General features: G+C 43.8%; 2 protein-coding genes across 11 annotated transcripts in view; one reads left to right on the top strand and one right to left on the bottom strand.

Moving 5' to 3' along the window:
• COMMD1 (copper metabolism domain containing 1) overlaps positions 1-16,628 on the top strand; it is a 960,866-nt gene that overhangs the window by 303,271 nt on the left and 640,967 nt on the right. The window lies entirely within an intron of this gene.
• The window catches only part of XPO1 (exportin 1), a 59,783-nt gene continuing 48,845 nt past the window's right edge, over positions 5,691-16,628 (bottom strand). For all 4 annotated transcript variants that reach the window (XM_050753438.1, XM_050753440.1, XM_050753439.1 and 1 more), the window contains 6 exons: positions 14,987-15,181; positions 13,142-13,310; positions 12,192-12,326; positions 11,342-11,501; positions 9,500-9,596; positions 5,691-6,730 (listed from right to left, as the gene is read on the bottom strand). In XM_050753438.1, coding sequence (XP_050609395.1) covers positions 6,584-6,730; positions 9,500-9,596; positions 11,342-11,501; positions 12,192-12,326; positions 13,142-13,310; positions 14,987-15,181 — 903 coding nt within the window. In that variant the 3' untranslated portion in view covers positions 5,691-6,583. The remainder of the gene's footprint in view (positions 6,731-9,499; positions 9,597-11,341; positions 11,502-12,191; positions 12,327-13,141; positions 13,311-14,986; positions 15,182-16,628) is intronic.

Genomic DNA, 16,628 nt, shown 5'->3' with positions numbered 1-16,628 from the left:
GGCACCATCTCGGCTCACTGCAAGCTCCGCCTCCCAGGTTCAAGCGATTCTCTGCCTCAGCCTCCCAGGTAACTGGGATTACAGGAACCCACCACCATGCCTGGCTAATTTTTTTTTGTATTTTTACTAGAGATGGGGTTTCACCATCTTGGCCAGGCTGATCTTGAACTCCTGACCACTCGTGATCCATTCGCCTCGGCCTCCCAAAGTGTTGGGATTACAGGCGTGAGTCACCACACCTGGCCAAAAACAAAATTGAAATTATACAGTTTTAGGCTGAACACAGTGACTCGCACCTGTAATCTCAGCATTTTGGGAGGCCAAGGCAAGAGGATCACTTGAGCCAAGGAGTTCAAGACCAGCCTGAACAATATGGCAAGACCAAAAAAACTACAAAAAATAACTGGGCATGGTGGCACACACCTGTAGTCCCAGCTACTTGGGAGACTGAGGTGGGAGGATCACTTGAGCCCCAAAGTTTGAGGCTGAGTGATCATGCTACTTCACTCCAGTCTGGGCCACAGAGCAAAAGCCTGTCTCAAAAAAAGAAAAAAGAAAAGTTTGTCCCAGAAACCTCATCAATTTGAAGTACTCCAGTGATCCAGATCAATCCTTGTCCCTGTGTTACGCAGTGCCAAATGATGAATGTATTAGCTACACATACATGATGGTCCAGTTAGCTGGAATGTCTCAGAAGGAAGGTGGGGTTAGATGCCCTCCTACGTGCTTTCTTTAATGTCTATGATTAAATCATGAAGAATTATCCAGTAGCAATATTCTGAACTAATCAATTCATTTTACCTATTTTCCATAAATTCATTGACTTTAGAGCTATCTGGTAACTTGAGAATAAGGTAGAATATGAAATAAAATTTTACTATTTTATATCAAGTTGGAGTGCCTAGCAACAATTCTGACCCTCAATTCATTCTGGAAGACTAGGTTCTGAAAATTACTCTGGTTGATGCTGAAGGCAGACTGATATATGTCAAATTTCCTCTTTGACTCATGGAACAAGATTTCAGTTTTATTTCACCTGGCCTCCTTAGGCGATCTTGCCCTGGCACCAGCCACTGCAAGATAAAAATAAGGAAGCATTCATTATGGGTATGAAACAACGGAAAGTTTAGTAAGTGTGTATAACTGTTGATCAACATTTTGAGGACCAGTTACGACAGTTAAATTATTTGCCACAACTCAAATGAACAGGAGGCACTTTATCACAAAATAACATTCACCCTGGAATGTACCGTACAGTCAGCCTATTTTGTCACCTTCCATCTCTCCATTCCTGTGCCTTTCATCTTTTTATTTATTTATGTATTTATTTATTTTGAGACAGAGTCTCATACTGTCACCCAGGCTGGAGTGCAGTGGTGCAATCTCCGCTCACTGCAACCTCCACCTCTTGGGTTCAAACGATTCTCCTGCCTCAGCCTCCCAAGTAGCTGGGATTACAGGTGCCCGCCACCACATCAGGCTAATTTTTTGTATTTTTAGTAGAGACAGGGTTTCACTATGTGGCCAGGCTGGTCTCAAACTCCTGATCTTGTGATCCGTCCACCTTGGCCTCCAAAAGTGTTGGGATTACAGATGTGAACCACTGCACCCGGCCTATTTATCTATTTTTTTTTTTTTTTTTTTTTTTTTTTTGAGACCGAGTTTCACTCTGTCATCCAGACTGGAGTGCAGTGGCATGATCTCAGCTCACTGCAACCTCCGCCTCTCGGGTTCAGGCGATTCTCCTGCCTCAGCCTCCCAACTAGCTGGGATTACTAGTGCCCACCACCACGCCTGGCTAATTTTTTTTTTTTTTTTTTTTGAGATGGAGTCTCGCTCTGTCGCCCAGGCTGGAGTGCAGTGGCGCGATCTCGGCTCACTGCAAGCTCCGCCTCCCGGGTTCACGCCATTCTCCTGCCTCAGCCTCCTGAGTAGCTGGGACTACAGGCGCCTGCCACCGCGCCCGGCTAGTTTTTTGTATTTTTAGTAGAGACGGGGTTTCACCGTGGTCTCGATCTCCTGACCTTGTGATCCGCCTGCCTCGGCCTCCCAAAGTGCTGGGATTACAGGCGTTGAGCCACCGCACCCGGCCTAATTTTTTTGTTTTTGATAGACATGGTTTCACCATGTTGGCCAGGATAGTCTCAAACCCCCGACCTCAGATGATCTGCCTACCTCAGCCTCCCAAAGTGCTGGGATTACAGGTGTGAGCCACCACACCTGGCCACCTTTCATCTTAATTTCACTTTTATGCTTCACAGTCTCATTCTATGTCTTTTGCTCTTTCTCTGCATATTTTTCTTAGTCAAAGCCTAAATGTTTCCTTCATGTGAGCATAAGGTTTCTTCAGCTTCCACCTTTTATTTCTCCCTCTGATTCTGATACAAGTTTGGTACAAATTTCTTAAGGCTACTGCATTCACAAGAATTATTTATGGCCAGGAGCCATGGCTCACACTTGTAACCCCAGCACTTTGGGAGGCCGAGGTGGGCGGATCATAAGGTCAGGAGTTCGAGACCAGCCTGACCAACATAGTGAAAGCCCATCTCTAGGTAAAAATACAAAAAAAAATTGGCTGGGTGTGGTGGTGAGCGCCTGTAATCTCAGCTACTCGGGAGGCTGAGACAGGAGAATTGCTTGGAGGTGGAGGTTGCAATGAGCCAAGATCGAACCACTGCACTCCGGCCTGGGCAACAGTGAGAGACTCCATCTCAAAAAAGAAGCCAGGCACGGTGGCTCACACTTGTAATCCCAGCACTTTGGGAGGCCAAGGTGGGCAGATCACGAGGTCAGGCTATCGAGACTATCCTGGCTAATACGGTGAAACCGTTTCTACTAAAAATTTAAAAAATTATCTGGGCATGGTGGTGGGCACCTGTAGTCCTAGCTACTTGGGAGGCTGAGGCAGGAGAATGGTGTGAACCTGGGAGGCGAAAGTTGCAGTGAGCCGAGACCGTGCCACTGCACTCCAGCCTGGGCGACAGGGCAAGATTCCATCTCAAAAAAAAAAAAAAAAAAAAAAATGTGTTTTTGAGACAGAGCCTTGCTCTGTCTCCCAGCCTGGAGTGTAGTGGTGTGACCTCAGCTCACTGCAATCTCCTGTCTCCTGGGTTCAAGCAATTCTGCCTCAGCCTCCCAAGTAGCTGGGACTACATGTGTGTTCCGCCACTTCCCTGACTCAAGGGATCCTCCTGCCTCAGCCTCCTGGGTAGCTGGGAGGACAAGTGTGTGTCACCACACCTGGACAACTGGGGGGTCTATTTGTGTCTTATGGGATGGATATTTGGTGATTTGTTATGAGCAAATTGATATCCTTGTTTGGGGAAATTCTCTTGAATCCTTTTTTCCATACACTCCATTTTCTTCTATTTGGAACTCATATTGAATCTTTTTTCCATACACTCCATTTTCTTCTATTTGGAACTCATATTGGCTTATGAAGTGGTCCTCAAATTTTTAAAAGTTTGCATTTTGCATCTTTGTCTCTTTTCCCTCTATTTTTGGAAGATTTCAATTTTTTTTTTCTTTTTTTGAGACGGAGTCTCGCTCTGTCGCCCAGGCTGGAGTGCAGTGGCACAATCTCGGCTCACTGCAAGCTCCGCCTCCTGGGTTCACGCCTCATTCTCCTGCCTCAGCCTCCCGAGTAGCTGGGACTACAGGTGCCCGCCACCATGCCCACTAACTCTTGTATTTTTAGTGGAGACAGGGTTTCACCGTGTCAGCCAGGATAGTCTCGATCGCCTGACCTCATGATCCGCCCACCTTGGCCTCCCAAAGTGCTGGGATCACAGGCGTGAGCCACTGTGCCTGGCCTCTCCAACTCTTTATTTCTGCTGTTCTCTGATTTCCAAAATTTTGTTCTCTTGATGTACATTTACTGTGGTATTGTTTTTCTTGCTTGCAAAAACCTCTCAACTTTTTTAAGGGTATTGGTGATAGTTTTTTGTTTTTGCTTGTTTACTTTTGCCTGTGTCGTCTGTTTCCAACTTGCCTTTTTTTCTATTTCCATTTTTTTTTTTTTTGAGATGGAGTCTCGCTTTGTTGCCCAGGCTGGAGTGCAGTGGCCGGATCTCAGCTCACTGCAAGCTCCGCCTCCCGGGTTTACGCCATTCTCCTGCCTCAGCCGCCCGAGTAGCTGGGACTACAGGCGCCCACCACCTCGCCCGGCTAGTTTTTTGTATTTTTAGTAGAGACGGGGTTTCACCATATTAGCCAGGATGGTCTCGATCTCCTGACCTCGTGATCCGTCCGTCTCGGCCTCCCAAAGTGCTGGGATTACAGGCTTGAGCCACCGCGCCCGGCCCTATTTCCATTTTAAAATCCATATTGAGACTGCCCTCAGATGTCTGATAATCCTTAGTTGTCCATTTACACGCACATTATATAAAATGAGAAGGCCAGGCACCATGGCTTACGCCTGTAATCCCAGCACTTTGGGAGGCCGAGGCAGGCGGATCATGAGGTCAGGACTTTGAGACCAGCCTGGCCAATATGGTGAAATCCTGTCTCTACTGAAGAATAAAAATTAGCCGGGCGTGGTGGCACACACCTGCGTGTGGTGGCACATGCCTGTAATCCCAGGTACTTGGGAGGCTGAGGCAGAAGAATCACTTGAACCCAGAAGGCAGAGGTTGCAGTGAGCCGAGATTATGCCACTGCACTCCAGCCTGGGCAACAGAGGGAGATTCCGTCTCAAAAAAAAAAAAAAAAAAAAAAAGAAAATGAAAATGTCCTTGCTCAAGTAACTTCAGAAACAACTACCATGGACCATTGCCTCAATCCTTCCCTCTTACTTTGTGTGTACATTCATTTATTCTTTCTTGCATGCTGTACATTGGGCTCCTACCGGGAGTAGAGACAGGGTTTCACCATGTTGGCCAGGCTGGTCTGGAACTCTTGGTCTCATGTGACCCACCCACCTTGGCCTCCCAAAGGGTTGGGATTACTAGGTGTGAGCTACCAAACCTAGTTCTACTCACCCTTTTTAGGAGGCTTATGGCTACTTAGCTTACTTACTTACATTTATAAGAATACAACTGAGGCCGGGCGCGGTGGCTCAAGCCTGTAATCCCAGCACTTTGGGAGGCCGAGGTGGGCGGATCACAAGGTCAGGAGATCGAGACCACAGTGAAACCCCGTCTCTACTAAAAATACAAAAAAAAATTAGCCGGGCACGGTGGCGGGCGCCTGTAGTCCCAGCTACTCAGGAGGCTGAGGCAGGAGAATGGCGGGAACCCGGGAGGCGGAGCTTGCAGTGAGCCGAGATCGCGCCACTGCACTCCAGCCTGGGCAACAGCGTGAGACTCCGTCTCAAAAAAAAAAAAAAAAAAAAAAAAAAGAATACAACTGATATTTGTACCAGGTTACATCTATGTTCTCATTCTAAGGCTAATGTTTTATTCTTTGTTACACTTAGATGCTAACTAGAGTTTAGACAAGAAGTACCCTCTAATCTCAAATAAAGATAAAATGAGTCAAAATGCCACCGGAGGAATTTGTTTCTTGGGAACAAAAGGTGTCTTAGGAACATGTTCATTTTACACACCTGCTGCAGTTACTAGTAACAATAACCTTAGAAATCTTATTTGTAAATCAAGGGGTCCAACTTCATTTAAAATGTTACTTGATGCTTAAACACAAATACCCACTATCATTAATATAGGAATAAATCTGAGTCAATAAAGGAAAAATAAATGTAAACCAAGTTTATTTTGCTTTTTAAGTAGTGTTCTTAAAGCACTACAGCTTGGTAAACAATGTAAATTAGTATAAGTCATCTCAAAAGCCAGAGTTGTTTTGTTTTGTTTTTTAATGAGTTGTTAAAAAGATGCAGCCTATTCTAACAGGATAAATATTTTTAACCATTTCACTTCGAGTTAATGAAGGCTCACAAATGAGCAACACTCCTCATTGAGGAAAACAAAAAGCTGTTGTCGACAAGCGACAGCACACACACACAAAAACAAAAAGAACTGTGTAAAAATAACTAACTGTGTTCCCATATTTTTGAAGTCGCTTTACAATGGGATGATATGCACATGATCTTGCTGCAATCTTGCCAAAGAGACTTTGTAATACATGTAGTCTAGACAAACAATTCAGTCCAAGAGGTGCTAACTTCAGACAATGCAGCACTATAATCCTTTAAACAACGCAATTTGTTTTACTCATTATCTTTTCTTCTAGACTGAAATAGACTAGAAAGAAAATGCTCCCTAATTAAAAATTGGTATTGTTTACAGGAAAAATTGTATAATTTTGCATTAGAATTACAAGTATATGTTCAAATCGAATTTGCCTCCTCCCCCCAGCCCAGCCACAAAAATGGGCATGAAGTAAAATTTTTAAAAATGCCTTAATTTTCAACTTCATGCAAACTAAATAAAGATGACCAAAACAAAAGCTTAAACAATGGAAGGATATTTCACAGAAAATTTCTTATACAAAAAAACACATAAGAAAAAGGGCCACTAGGTGACATTTTAATTTACAAATTGGCATCATTTTGGTCGACAAATACCCACATGCTGTTTTCCTCTGCCAATAAGAGTTGCAGAGAAAAAAAACAGCATGAATTTGGATTTTAATCACACATTTCTTCTGGAATCTCATGTGGATTAAAGATGCCAGGGACAGACATTTGACGTTTATGTTTCTCTTCATCAGCCTGTCGTAGGGCTATTTCTCTTTCTTCCAAAAACAAATCAGAAGTGTCTTCACCTGCAAATTCCTGTGAAGACATAGTTGAAATGTCAACACAATAAACTTCAACTTGCAAAGAAAGAAATCACAGATGAGTAATTTTCTTTTTAGAGAAGGAATATAATTATCCATAAACTGGCTGGGTTTTAAATTATAGGATAGTGATACAGTATAGTACATAGCTGAATGAACCAAACCTGTTAGCTGGGGGGAAAAAGGTTACAAAAGAATCATGGGCCCCAGGCATGGTGGCTCAGGTGCCTGTAATCCCAACACTCTGGGAGGCAGAGACAGGAAGATCACTTGAAGTCAGGAGTTCGAGACCACCCTGGCCAACATGGTGAAACCCTGTCATTACTAAAATTAGGCAGGCGTGGTGGCAGGCACCTGTAATCCCAGCTACTTGGGAGGCTGAGGCAGGAGAATCGCTTGAACCTGTGTGGCAGAGGTTACAGTAAGCCAAGATCACACCACTGCTCTCCAGCCTGGGTGATAAGAGCGAGACTGTCTCAAAAATAAAGAAAAAAAAATTCATGGTGTGATACCATACAGTAAATATTCTTCAATGTGATTATGTGTTGTATGCTTCTACCAAAGAATCTCATGCGTCCCATCCCCTAAGTATATACACCTACTATGTATTCACACAAATTTTTGTTCTTTTTGTGGTAAGTCTTGTTTTATAGCCCCCCAGCACATTATCTCAACCTCTGCCTCCAAGGCACAAGCGATTCTCCTGCCTCAGCCTCCCCAGTAGCTGGGATTACAGGTGTGCGCCACCACATCTGGCTCATCTTTTGCATTTTTAGTAGAGACAGGGTTTCACCATGTTGCCCAGGTTGATCTCAAACTCCTGAACTCAGGCAATCCCAAAGTGCTGGGATTAGCAGGCATGAGCCACTGCACCCAGACACTTTTTTCTCTTTTGAGAGGCAGTCTTATTGCCCAAGCTGGAGTGCAGTGTTACGATCTCAGCTCACTGAAACCTCAGTCTCCTGAGTAGCTGGGATTACAGGTGCCCGCCACCAGACCTGGCTAATTTTTGTGTTTTTAGTAGAGATGAGGTTTCACCATGTTGGCTGGGCTGATCTTCAACTCCTGACCTCAATTGATCCGTCTGCCTCGGCCTCCCACAGTGCTGGGATTACAGGTGTGAGCCACCGCGCCCAGCTAAAAATTCTGCATATGCCAAGATATCAAGAAAGATGTTTCTCCTAAGGCTAATGACTGTCATTAAATCAAGTTTAGTTATATTATTATTGTCTTCGTAGCTATCAGGTAACTTTTTTTTTTTTTTTGAGATGGAATCTCGCTCTGTCGCCCAAGCTGGAGTTCAGTGGCGTGATCTCGGCTCACTGCAACCTCCACCTCCCGGGTTCACACCATTCTCCTGCCTCAGCCTCCCGAGTACCTGGGACTACAGGTGCCCACCACCACACCTAGCTAATTTTTTGTATTTTTAGTAGAGATTTCACCGTGTTAGCCAGGATGGTCTCGATCTCCTGACCTCATGATCCGTCCACCTTGGCCTCCCAAAGTGCTGGGATTACAGGCGTGAGCCACCGCGCCTGGTCTTTTTTTTTTTGAGATGGAGTTTCACTCTTGTCACCCAGGTTGGAGTACAATGATGCAATCTCGGCTCACTGCAACCTTTGCCTCCTGGGTTCAAGCAATTCTCTTCCTCAGCCTCTCAAGTAACTGCGATTACAGCTGTGCACCACCATGCCCAGCTAATTTTTGTATAATTAGTAGAGACAGGGGTTTCACCTTGTCAGCCACACTAGTCTCAAACTCCTGATCTCAGGTGATCCACCCACCTTGGCCTCCCAAAGTGCTGGGATTACACGCATGAGCAACTGCGCCAAGCCTAGGTAACTTTTTTTTTTTTTTTTTTTTTTGAGACGGAGTCTCGCTGTGTCTCCCAGGCTGGAGTGCAGTGGCGCGATCTCGGCTCACTGCAAGCTCCGCCCCCTTGGTTCACGCCATTCTCCCGCCTCAGCCTCCCAAGTAGCTGGGACTACAGGCGCCTGCTACCACGCCCGGCTAATTTTTTGTATTTTTAGTAGAGATGGGGTTTCACCGTGTTAGCCAGGATAGTCTCGATCTCCTGACCTCGTGATCCACCCGCCTCGGCCTCCCAAAGTGCTGGGATTACAGGCTTGAGCCACCGCGCCCGGCCAAGCCTAGGTAACTTTCATTAGTTTTTAAAAAATTGGTTAATATTTTTACAGTTAAAGAAAATAAAACCTTTGTATTTTGGAGAAAATATTTAAGAGCTTATGAGACTAATTCTTATTCAACAATCATGGATAAACTATTCATCAGCTACTTAGGATTTCACAGTACTTCCACATTTCTTTAAAGCAAGATGTTCAAAGAAAAACCCTTCCCAAAAGTATGAATAAAGCACTGTATAACAGAAGACATTCTATCTAGTAACTTTCATGGTTCTCTCAACTAACAAAATTGGTATAAAATTATAAAAAGAACTACCATTGTTTTTCTTACCCAATATTCCATTATATATTTAAGAATTAATTACATTAGTAACCTAAAATTAATTACATTAGTAACAAGTTTATCCAAATAACATCTCAAACCCATCTATCCTTATTGGACTTTAGTTTTTCACTCTATTACCAGTCTCAGGTTTTTTGATTAGAGAGACTGTATAAAGGTATTCTCTTGAAACCTCATTCATTTGGCATGTCAAATCAAGTGATAAAAATTCTACAATGTAACAATTAAGTGGTCACATTTACCCCTAATATTTCTGCAAGAGCAAATAAATACATACCTTTATTTGAACTAGGAAATCTCTTAAATGTTCCTTGAAAGCAGGAATATCTTGATTTAAGCTGAAAAGTCCTGTCACAAAGAGCTTTACTTGAGCACTGCAAATCAAAACACAATTATTAAATAACTTTTTTTTTTCCTGAGACAGTCTTGCTCTGTCACCAGGCTGGAGTACAGTGGCGCGATCTCGGCTCACTGTAATCTCTGCCTCCTGGGTTCAAGCCATTCTCCTGCCTCAGCCTCCCAATAATAGATTTTTAAATCAAGAATTTATTTTTATTTTTGAGACAGAGTTTTGCTCGTTTATCAGGTTGGAGTACAATGCCACAATCGTGGCTCACCGTAACCTCTGCCTCCCGGGTTGAAGCTATTCTCCTGCCTCAGCCTCTCGAGTAGCTGGGATTACAGGCATGCACCACCATGCCCAGCTAAATGGTATTTTTCATAGAGACAGGGTTTCTCCATATCGGTCAGGCTAATCCTGAACTCCTGACCTCAGGTGATCTGCCCACCTAGGCCTCCCAAAGTGCCCGGATTACAGGAGTGAGATACCGTGCCTAGCCTTTTTATTTTTATTTATTTATTTATTTATTTTTTTTTTTTTGAGACGGAGTCTGGCTCTGTCACCCGGGCTGGAGTGCAGTGGCCGGATCTCAGCTCACTGCAAGCTCCGCCTCCCGGGTTTACGCCATTCTCCTGCCTCAGCCTCCCGAGTAGCTGGGACTACAGGCGCCCGCCGCCTCACCCGGCTAGTTTTTTGTATTTTTTTTTTTTTTAGTAGAGACGGGGTTTCACCGTGTTCGCCAGGATGGTCTCGATCTCCTGACCTAGTGATCCGCCCGTCTCGGCCTCCCAAAGTGCTGGGATTACAGGCTTGAGCCACCGCGCCCGGCCTTATTTTTATTTTATTTTATTTTTGGAGACGGAGTCTTGCTCAGTCGCCCAGGTTGGAGTACAGTGGCAGGATCTCAGCTCACTGCAAGCTCCGCCTCCCAGGTTCGCGCCATTCTCCTGCCTCAGCTTCCTGAGTAGCTGGGACTACAGGAACCCGCCACTATGCCTGGCTAATTTTTTTGTATTTTTAGTAGAGATGGGGTTTCACTGTGTTAGCCAGGACGGTCTCGATATCCTGACCTCGTGATCCGCCCATTTCGGCCTCCCAAAGTGCTGGGATTACAGGCGCGAGCCACCGCGCCTGGCCTATTTTTACTTTTTTTTTTTGAGACAAAGTCTTGCTCTGTTGCCCACACTGGGGTGCAGTGGTGCGCTCTCGGCTCACTGCAACCTCTGCCTCCTGGGTTCAAGCAATTCCCTCCCTCAGCCTCCCAAGTAGCTGGGATTACAGGCACCCGCCACCATGCCCAACTAATTTTTTTGTATTTTTAGTAGAGACGGGTTTCACCATCTTGGCCAGGCTGGTCTTGAACTCCTGACCTTGTGATTCACCCACCTCAGCCTCCCAAAGTGCTGGGACTACAGGCATGAGCCACTGTGCGTGGCCTTTTTTTTTTTTTTTTTTTTGCTTTTTTAAAGAGGCACGGTCTCGCTCTGTCACCCGGGCTGGTGTGCAGTGGCGTGGTCATAGCTCACTGTAGTCTTAAACTCCAGGATGCAAACAACCCTCTCGCCTCAGCCTCTCAAGTAGCTGGCCCTACAGATGCACACCACCACATCTGACTCATTTTTTTGTAGAGACGGGATCTTGTTTTGTTGTCTAGATTAGTCTCCAACTCTTGGGCCCAAGCAATCCTCCCATCTTAGGCTTCCCAGAGTGCTGGGATTATAGGTGTGAGCCACTGTGCCCGACCAGGAACATTCTACGTTTATTAAAAGGCATATTTACTCTTGTAGGTGAGGGAAGGCCGACTTAAGGAGATTAGCCACATATTCCTGAAGAAAGATTTGGTTGTTAACTGGATTTCCAGGATTTAATGATGTACTTATTTTTCCTTCTTCAACCAAATTAAACATATATGCAAGAATTGATGCATGCATTGTTAAACCTGTTGATAAGAAGAAAATTATTAACTCCAAAATGTAATATAACCATAAATCTTAGTGTTTTTTTTTTTTGAGCAGAGTCTCGCTCTGTCACCCAGGCTGGAGTGCAGTGGTGCAATCTTAGTTCACTGCAACCTCTGCCTCCCGGATCCAAGCCATTCTCCTGCCTCAGCCTCCCGAGTAGGTGGGATTGCAATCGCATGCCACCATGCCCGGCTAATTTTTTTTATAGATGGTTTCACCATGGTGGCCAGGCTGTTCTCGAACTCCTGACCTCATGATCTCCCCGCCTCGACCTCCCAAAGTGCTGGCATTACAGGCATGCGCCATCGTGCCCGGCCGGCACTTAACATTTAAATCTTTTTTTTTTTTTTTTGAGACGGAGTCTCGCTCTGTCGCCCAGGCTGGAGTGCAGTGGCCTGATCTCAGCTCACTGCAAGCTCCGCCTCCCGGGTTCACGCCATTCTCCTGCCTCAGCCTCCCGAGTAGCTGGGACCACAGGCGCCCGCCAGCTCGCCCGGCTAGTTTTTTGTATTTTTTAGTAGAGACGGGGTTTCACTGTGTTAGCCAGAATGGTCTCGATCTCCTGACCTTGTGATCCACCCGTCTCGGCCTCCCAAAGTGCTGGGATTACAGGCTTGAGCCACCGCGCCCGGCCCAACATTTAAATCTTAAACGTATTAAATTCTTACCAGCAGTATGTGAAGTGTCTGTCACAACAGAAAAGATATGCTGGAGAATATCACAAAAATAAGTTTGATAAAAACTCTGAGCTGCAGCTTCTTCTTGTGCAACATTTTGTAAGAGTGTAAAAAGTATCTGTAAGCCTAAAAGACATAGAATACCAATGGGAAGTTACTACAGACTGACAGCACTCATGATAGTATTTAGCTCTTATCAAAGTATTCTGAATCTAACCCTATTCTCCCTTTTTTTGGGGATGATGACTAATAATTACTTGCCTAAGGTTTCTTAAATTGATAATGGAGTACAACTATATCCAATGCTGGCTTACTTATAAATTATAATCTAAGTTATGTGAGAGCTAAACTATGAAGATGTAAAGGCATAAAGATCATATAATGGACTTTGGGGACTTGTGGGGAAGGGTGGGAGGGGGTGAGGGATAAGACTACACATAAGGTAGAGTTCCTACTGCTCGGCTGATGGGTGCACCAAAATCTCAGAAATCACCATTAAAGACTTTATTCATGTAATCACCTGTTGCCCCAAAACTATTGAAATAAAAAAAAAAATTTGTGAATATTAAAAAAAAAAAGCCTATGGAGAAAAATTATAATCTAAGTTACGACCATTACCACCCTTTCACCATTTCTGAAAGCTTAGCTGATTCTGTATGAACTTCTACAACATCACTACTCAGTAGAATTTGGTATTACATAAACCAATTATTACTAGGCCCCTCTCCCATAACTCAATTCTGCCTATGGACTCACCTGGAGTGCAGTGGAACAGTTGATTAAACTGCTTATAGGATTTTCTCAGATGTTCATATATGTAATTCATGCATTCAAAACTCTGAACAAGTAATACCTTCCTATGTACAAGTATATAACTATCTATATTTGTATTTTTGGATTGACAGGCAAATGAATAAAAAACATCTTTTAAATTTATTTACCCGTATCTGCGACATTCCTCATAGTATGTTTGAAGGCCCAAATGATGGAATCCAAAACAAGTTTAAACTGTGTAGGTGGAATAGCAAGGAATGCTGGGAAACAGTGAGAATTGACAGCCTGAAGTAGTAAGAAAAAGTTCGTTCTGTGTTCAGGATATTCTTCAAAGTCCTAAAAATAAGTGGTGGAAACAAAATAATGTTTCAGTGTCTTCGCTGTGCTAGCAGGAGGGGAAAAGCAAGGCTTAATCCAGTAAAAATGTTTGGAGTTTTCAATAAACCATAGAAGATATAATGCCTCCTGAAAGGTAAACCCAAACAAAATACAATCCACCTCCCATGGAAAATGAAACTGTTCCCTGTTACGCACATGAGTTATCAAATTGAAAGAGAAAGCTATCCTTATTAATAGAGAACTCATCAAAACCATTATTACCGTAACACTACTACTATCACTTTTGTTTTTAATTTGAAACCACCACTACAGATTACGAAAAAACTTGTTACCATGTGAATGTGTCCACTTACCATTTCTTTTATCTCTCGCTTTTTTTTTTTTTTTGGAGACAGAGTCTTGCTCTGTCGCCCAGGCTGGAGTGCAGTGGTGCAATTTCGGCTCACCGCAACTTCCGCCTCCTGGGTTCAAGCGATTCTCTTGCCTCAGCCTCCCGAGTAGCTAATTTTTGTTTTTTAGTAGAGACGGGGTTTCACCATTTTGATCAGGGCGGTCTTGAACTCCTGATCTCAGGCAATCCACCGGCCTCGGCCTCCCAACTGTTGGGATTACAGGCATGGGCCACCGCGCCTGGCCATTTTTGTATTTTTTTTTTTGAGACAGAGTCTCGCTCTGTCACCCAGGCTGGAGTGCAGTGGCGCGATCTCGGCTCACTGCAAGCTCCGCCTCCCGGGTTCACGCCATTCTCCTGCCTCAGCCTCCCGGGTAGCTGGGACTACAGGCGCTTGCCACTTCGCCTGGCTAGTTTTTTGTATTTTTTTTAGTAGAGACGCGGTTTCACTGTGTTAGCCAGGATGGTCTCGATCTCCTGACCTCGTGATTCGCCCGTCTTGGCCTCCCAAAGTGCTGGGATTACAGGCTTGAGCCACCGCGCCCGGCCTTGTATTTTTAATGCCATGTTGGCCAGACTGGTCTTGAACTTCTGACCTCACGTCATCTGCCTGCCTTGGCCTTCTGAAGTGCTGGGATGACAGGTGTGAGCCACCATGCCCAGCCTATTTTCTCTTGTTGATTAATAAATTTTTCGGTTTCTTATAAGCATATACTACACTTTTATAATTGAATCATGCAGACTTTCTCATGTATTCAAACTACGTTCATAAAAGGATGCCCCGACCTGCTATGAGGTTTCAATAAATGCTACATACCATGTGAATGTTAAAATCTATTTTCCACATTTACTTTTTACCAATCAAGATTCTGTGTAGTAAATTCTTCTTTTTTAAGAAATGGTCTCACTCTGTTGCCCATGTTAGAGTGCAGTAGCATGATCTCAGCAAACTGCCACGTTGAACTCCCAGGCTCAAGTAATCCTCCCACTTCAGTGTCACTGTCGCTCAGCCACTTCAGTAGCTGGGACTACAGGCACATGCCACCATGACTGGTTAATTTTTTAACTTTTTGTAGAGATGAAGTCTCACTATATTGCCCAGGTTGGTTTCAAACTCCTGGGAAGTTCTTGAAAACCAAAAAAGTATTTCCCTAATATACAAGTATAAATATTTAAGCTCCATGGCATTAAAATTATGTTATATACATAGATATACTTTAGCTTTCAAGAATTAAGGCTATCCGCTAGAATTTTCCCCGTACATAACTGAAATATTACACACCTTATTTATCATATTCAATGTGCATTCAAAAACAGCATCAAATATTTGAGGTATTTCAGCTGTTATATGTCCCCCTAACTTGTTGACAATTATGGCCATAGTACTAAGCACTTCTGGTTCTCTAGCAGCTGGGACATTTCTCTGATAATCAATGAGAACTGCATCCAACAGAGGGGGAACAAAATTTTCAGCTACCTGTTGAGGAGGGAAAAAAAAAGTTATGTTTTAATCTAGGTACGTGGTGACTATTTTAAACAACAAGGTTATTCGTGTCTGTAAGATGTAGCATGATTATCTACTGAAAATAGGAAAATCTTGTGTTTGTATTAGGTTTTCCTACGTTAAAACAGTTTTTAGCAAAAGAAAGCAGGAAATCACAATGGGTTGGGAAGTCTCATGGAAACAGTGTCATTCAAAACCTTTTTTTTTTTTTTTGAGACAGTCTCACTGTCACTCAGACCAGAGTGCAGTGGCAAATCTCTGCTCACTGCAACCTCCACCTCCCAGGTTTAAGCAATTCTTGTGCCTCAGTCTCCTGAGTAGCTGGGACTACAGGTATAGCATCATGCCCAGCTACAAAACTCTTATAATAAGGAAAGTGAGGCTCAAAATTCAATTGGTGGCTCCAAGTTAGTGTAGCACAATCAGGATTCAATGTATACTGTATATGTAAGACGGCAGCAAGCGAGCCCTCAATAATGTCTTTTTTTTTTTTTTTTTTTTTTTTTAAGAGGGAGTCTCGCTCTGTCGCCCAGGCTGGAGTGCAGTGGTGCCATCTCAGCTCACTGCAAGCTCCACCTCCCAGGTTCATGCCATTTTCCTACCTCAGCCTATCGAGTAGCTGGGACTACAGGCACCTGCCACCATGCCCAGCTAATTTTTTTGTATTTTTAGTGGAGACAAGGTGTTTCATGAGGTTAGCCAGAGTGGTCTCCATCTCCTGACCTCATGATCTGCCCAACTCAGAATAATGTTTTAATCTAATGAATGCTAACTGTATTTTCACAAGCAGAAATAACATCAATCAATTACTCTCAGAAAATAAGAAAGACTATGGATTTCTATTATTTTTTTGAAACTGAATATTGCCGTGTTGCCTAAACTGGACTTGAAGAGCTGGGGCGATTCTCTTGCCTCAGCCTCCCTAGTGGTTGGGATTACAGGTGCATGCTACGATGCCCAGTAGGATTTTCATGATTCTAAGTAAACTCAGTTATACTTAATGAGTAACTTCTTGTTCTTTTTTTTTTTTTTTTTGAGATAAAGTTTCGCACTTGTTGCCCAGACTGGAGTGCAATGGTGTGATCTAGGCTCACTGCCACCACCTTCCTGGGTTCAAGCGATTCTCCTGCCTCAGCCTCCTGACCTCAAGGGATCCACCGACCTCGGCCTCCCAAAATGCTGGGATTACAGGCATGAGTCACCGTGACAAGCCAAGACAAGAAAAATAAATGTAATGTTTCATGTGAACAAATATCCCAAACTTTATCATTAATGTTACTTATAAAATATGATACCCCTTTGTATTATTCCCACTGTGCTCCTGACATGTGCCCAAGCTTCTTGTAAACTACAAGCATCACAATTCCTTCAATACATCTTACATTCTGCTTTCACATTTTAAATACAGTTCTGATCACAT

Source organism: Macaca thibetana, chromosome 13, assembly GCF_024542745.1.
Source record: "Macaca thibetana thibetana isolate TM-01 chromosome 13, ASM2454274v1, whole genome shotgun sequence".
NCBI classification, from domain to species: domain Eukaryota; kingdom Metazoa; phylum Chordata; class Mammalia; order Primates; family Cercopithecidae; genus Macaca; species Macaca thibetana.
The sequence above is the reverse complement of the archived record's forward strand: the minus strand, read 5'-3'. Positions and strand labels throughout refer to the sequence as shown.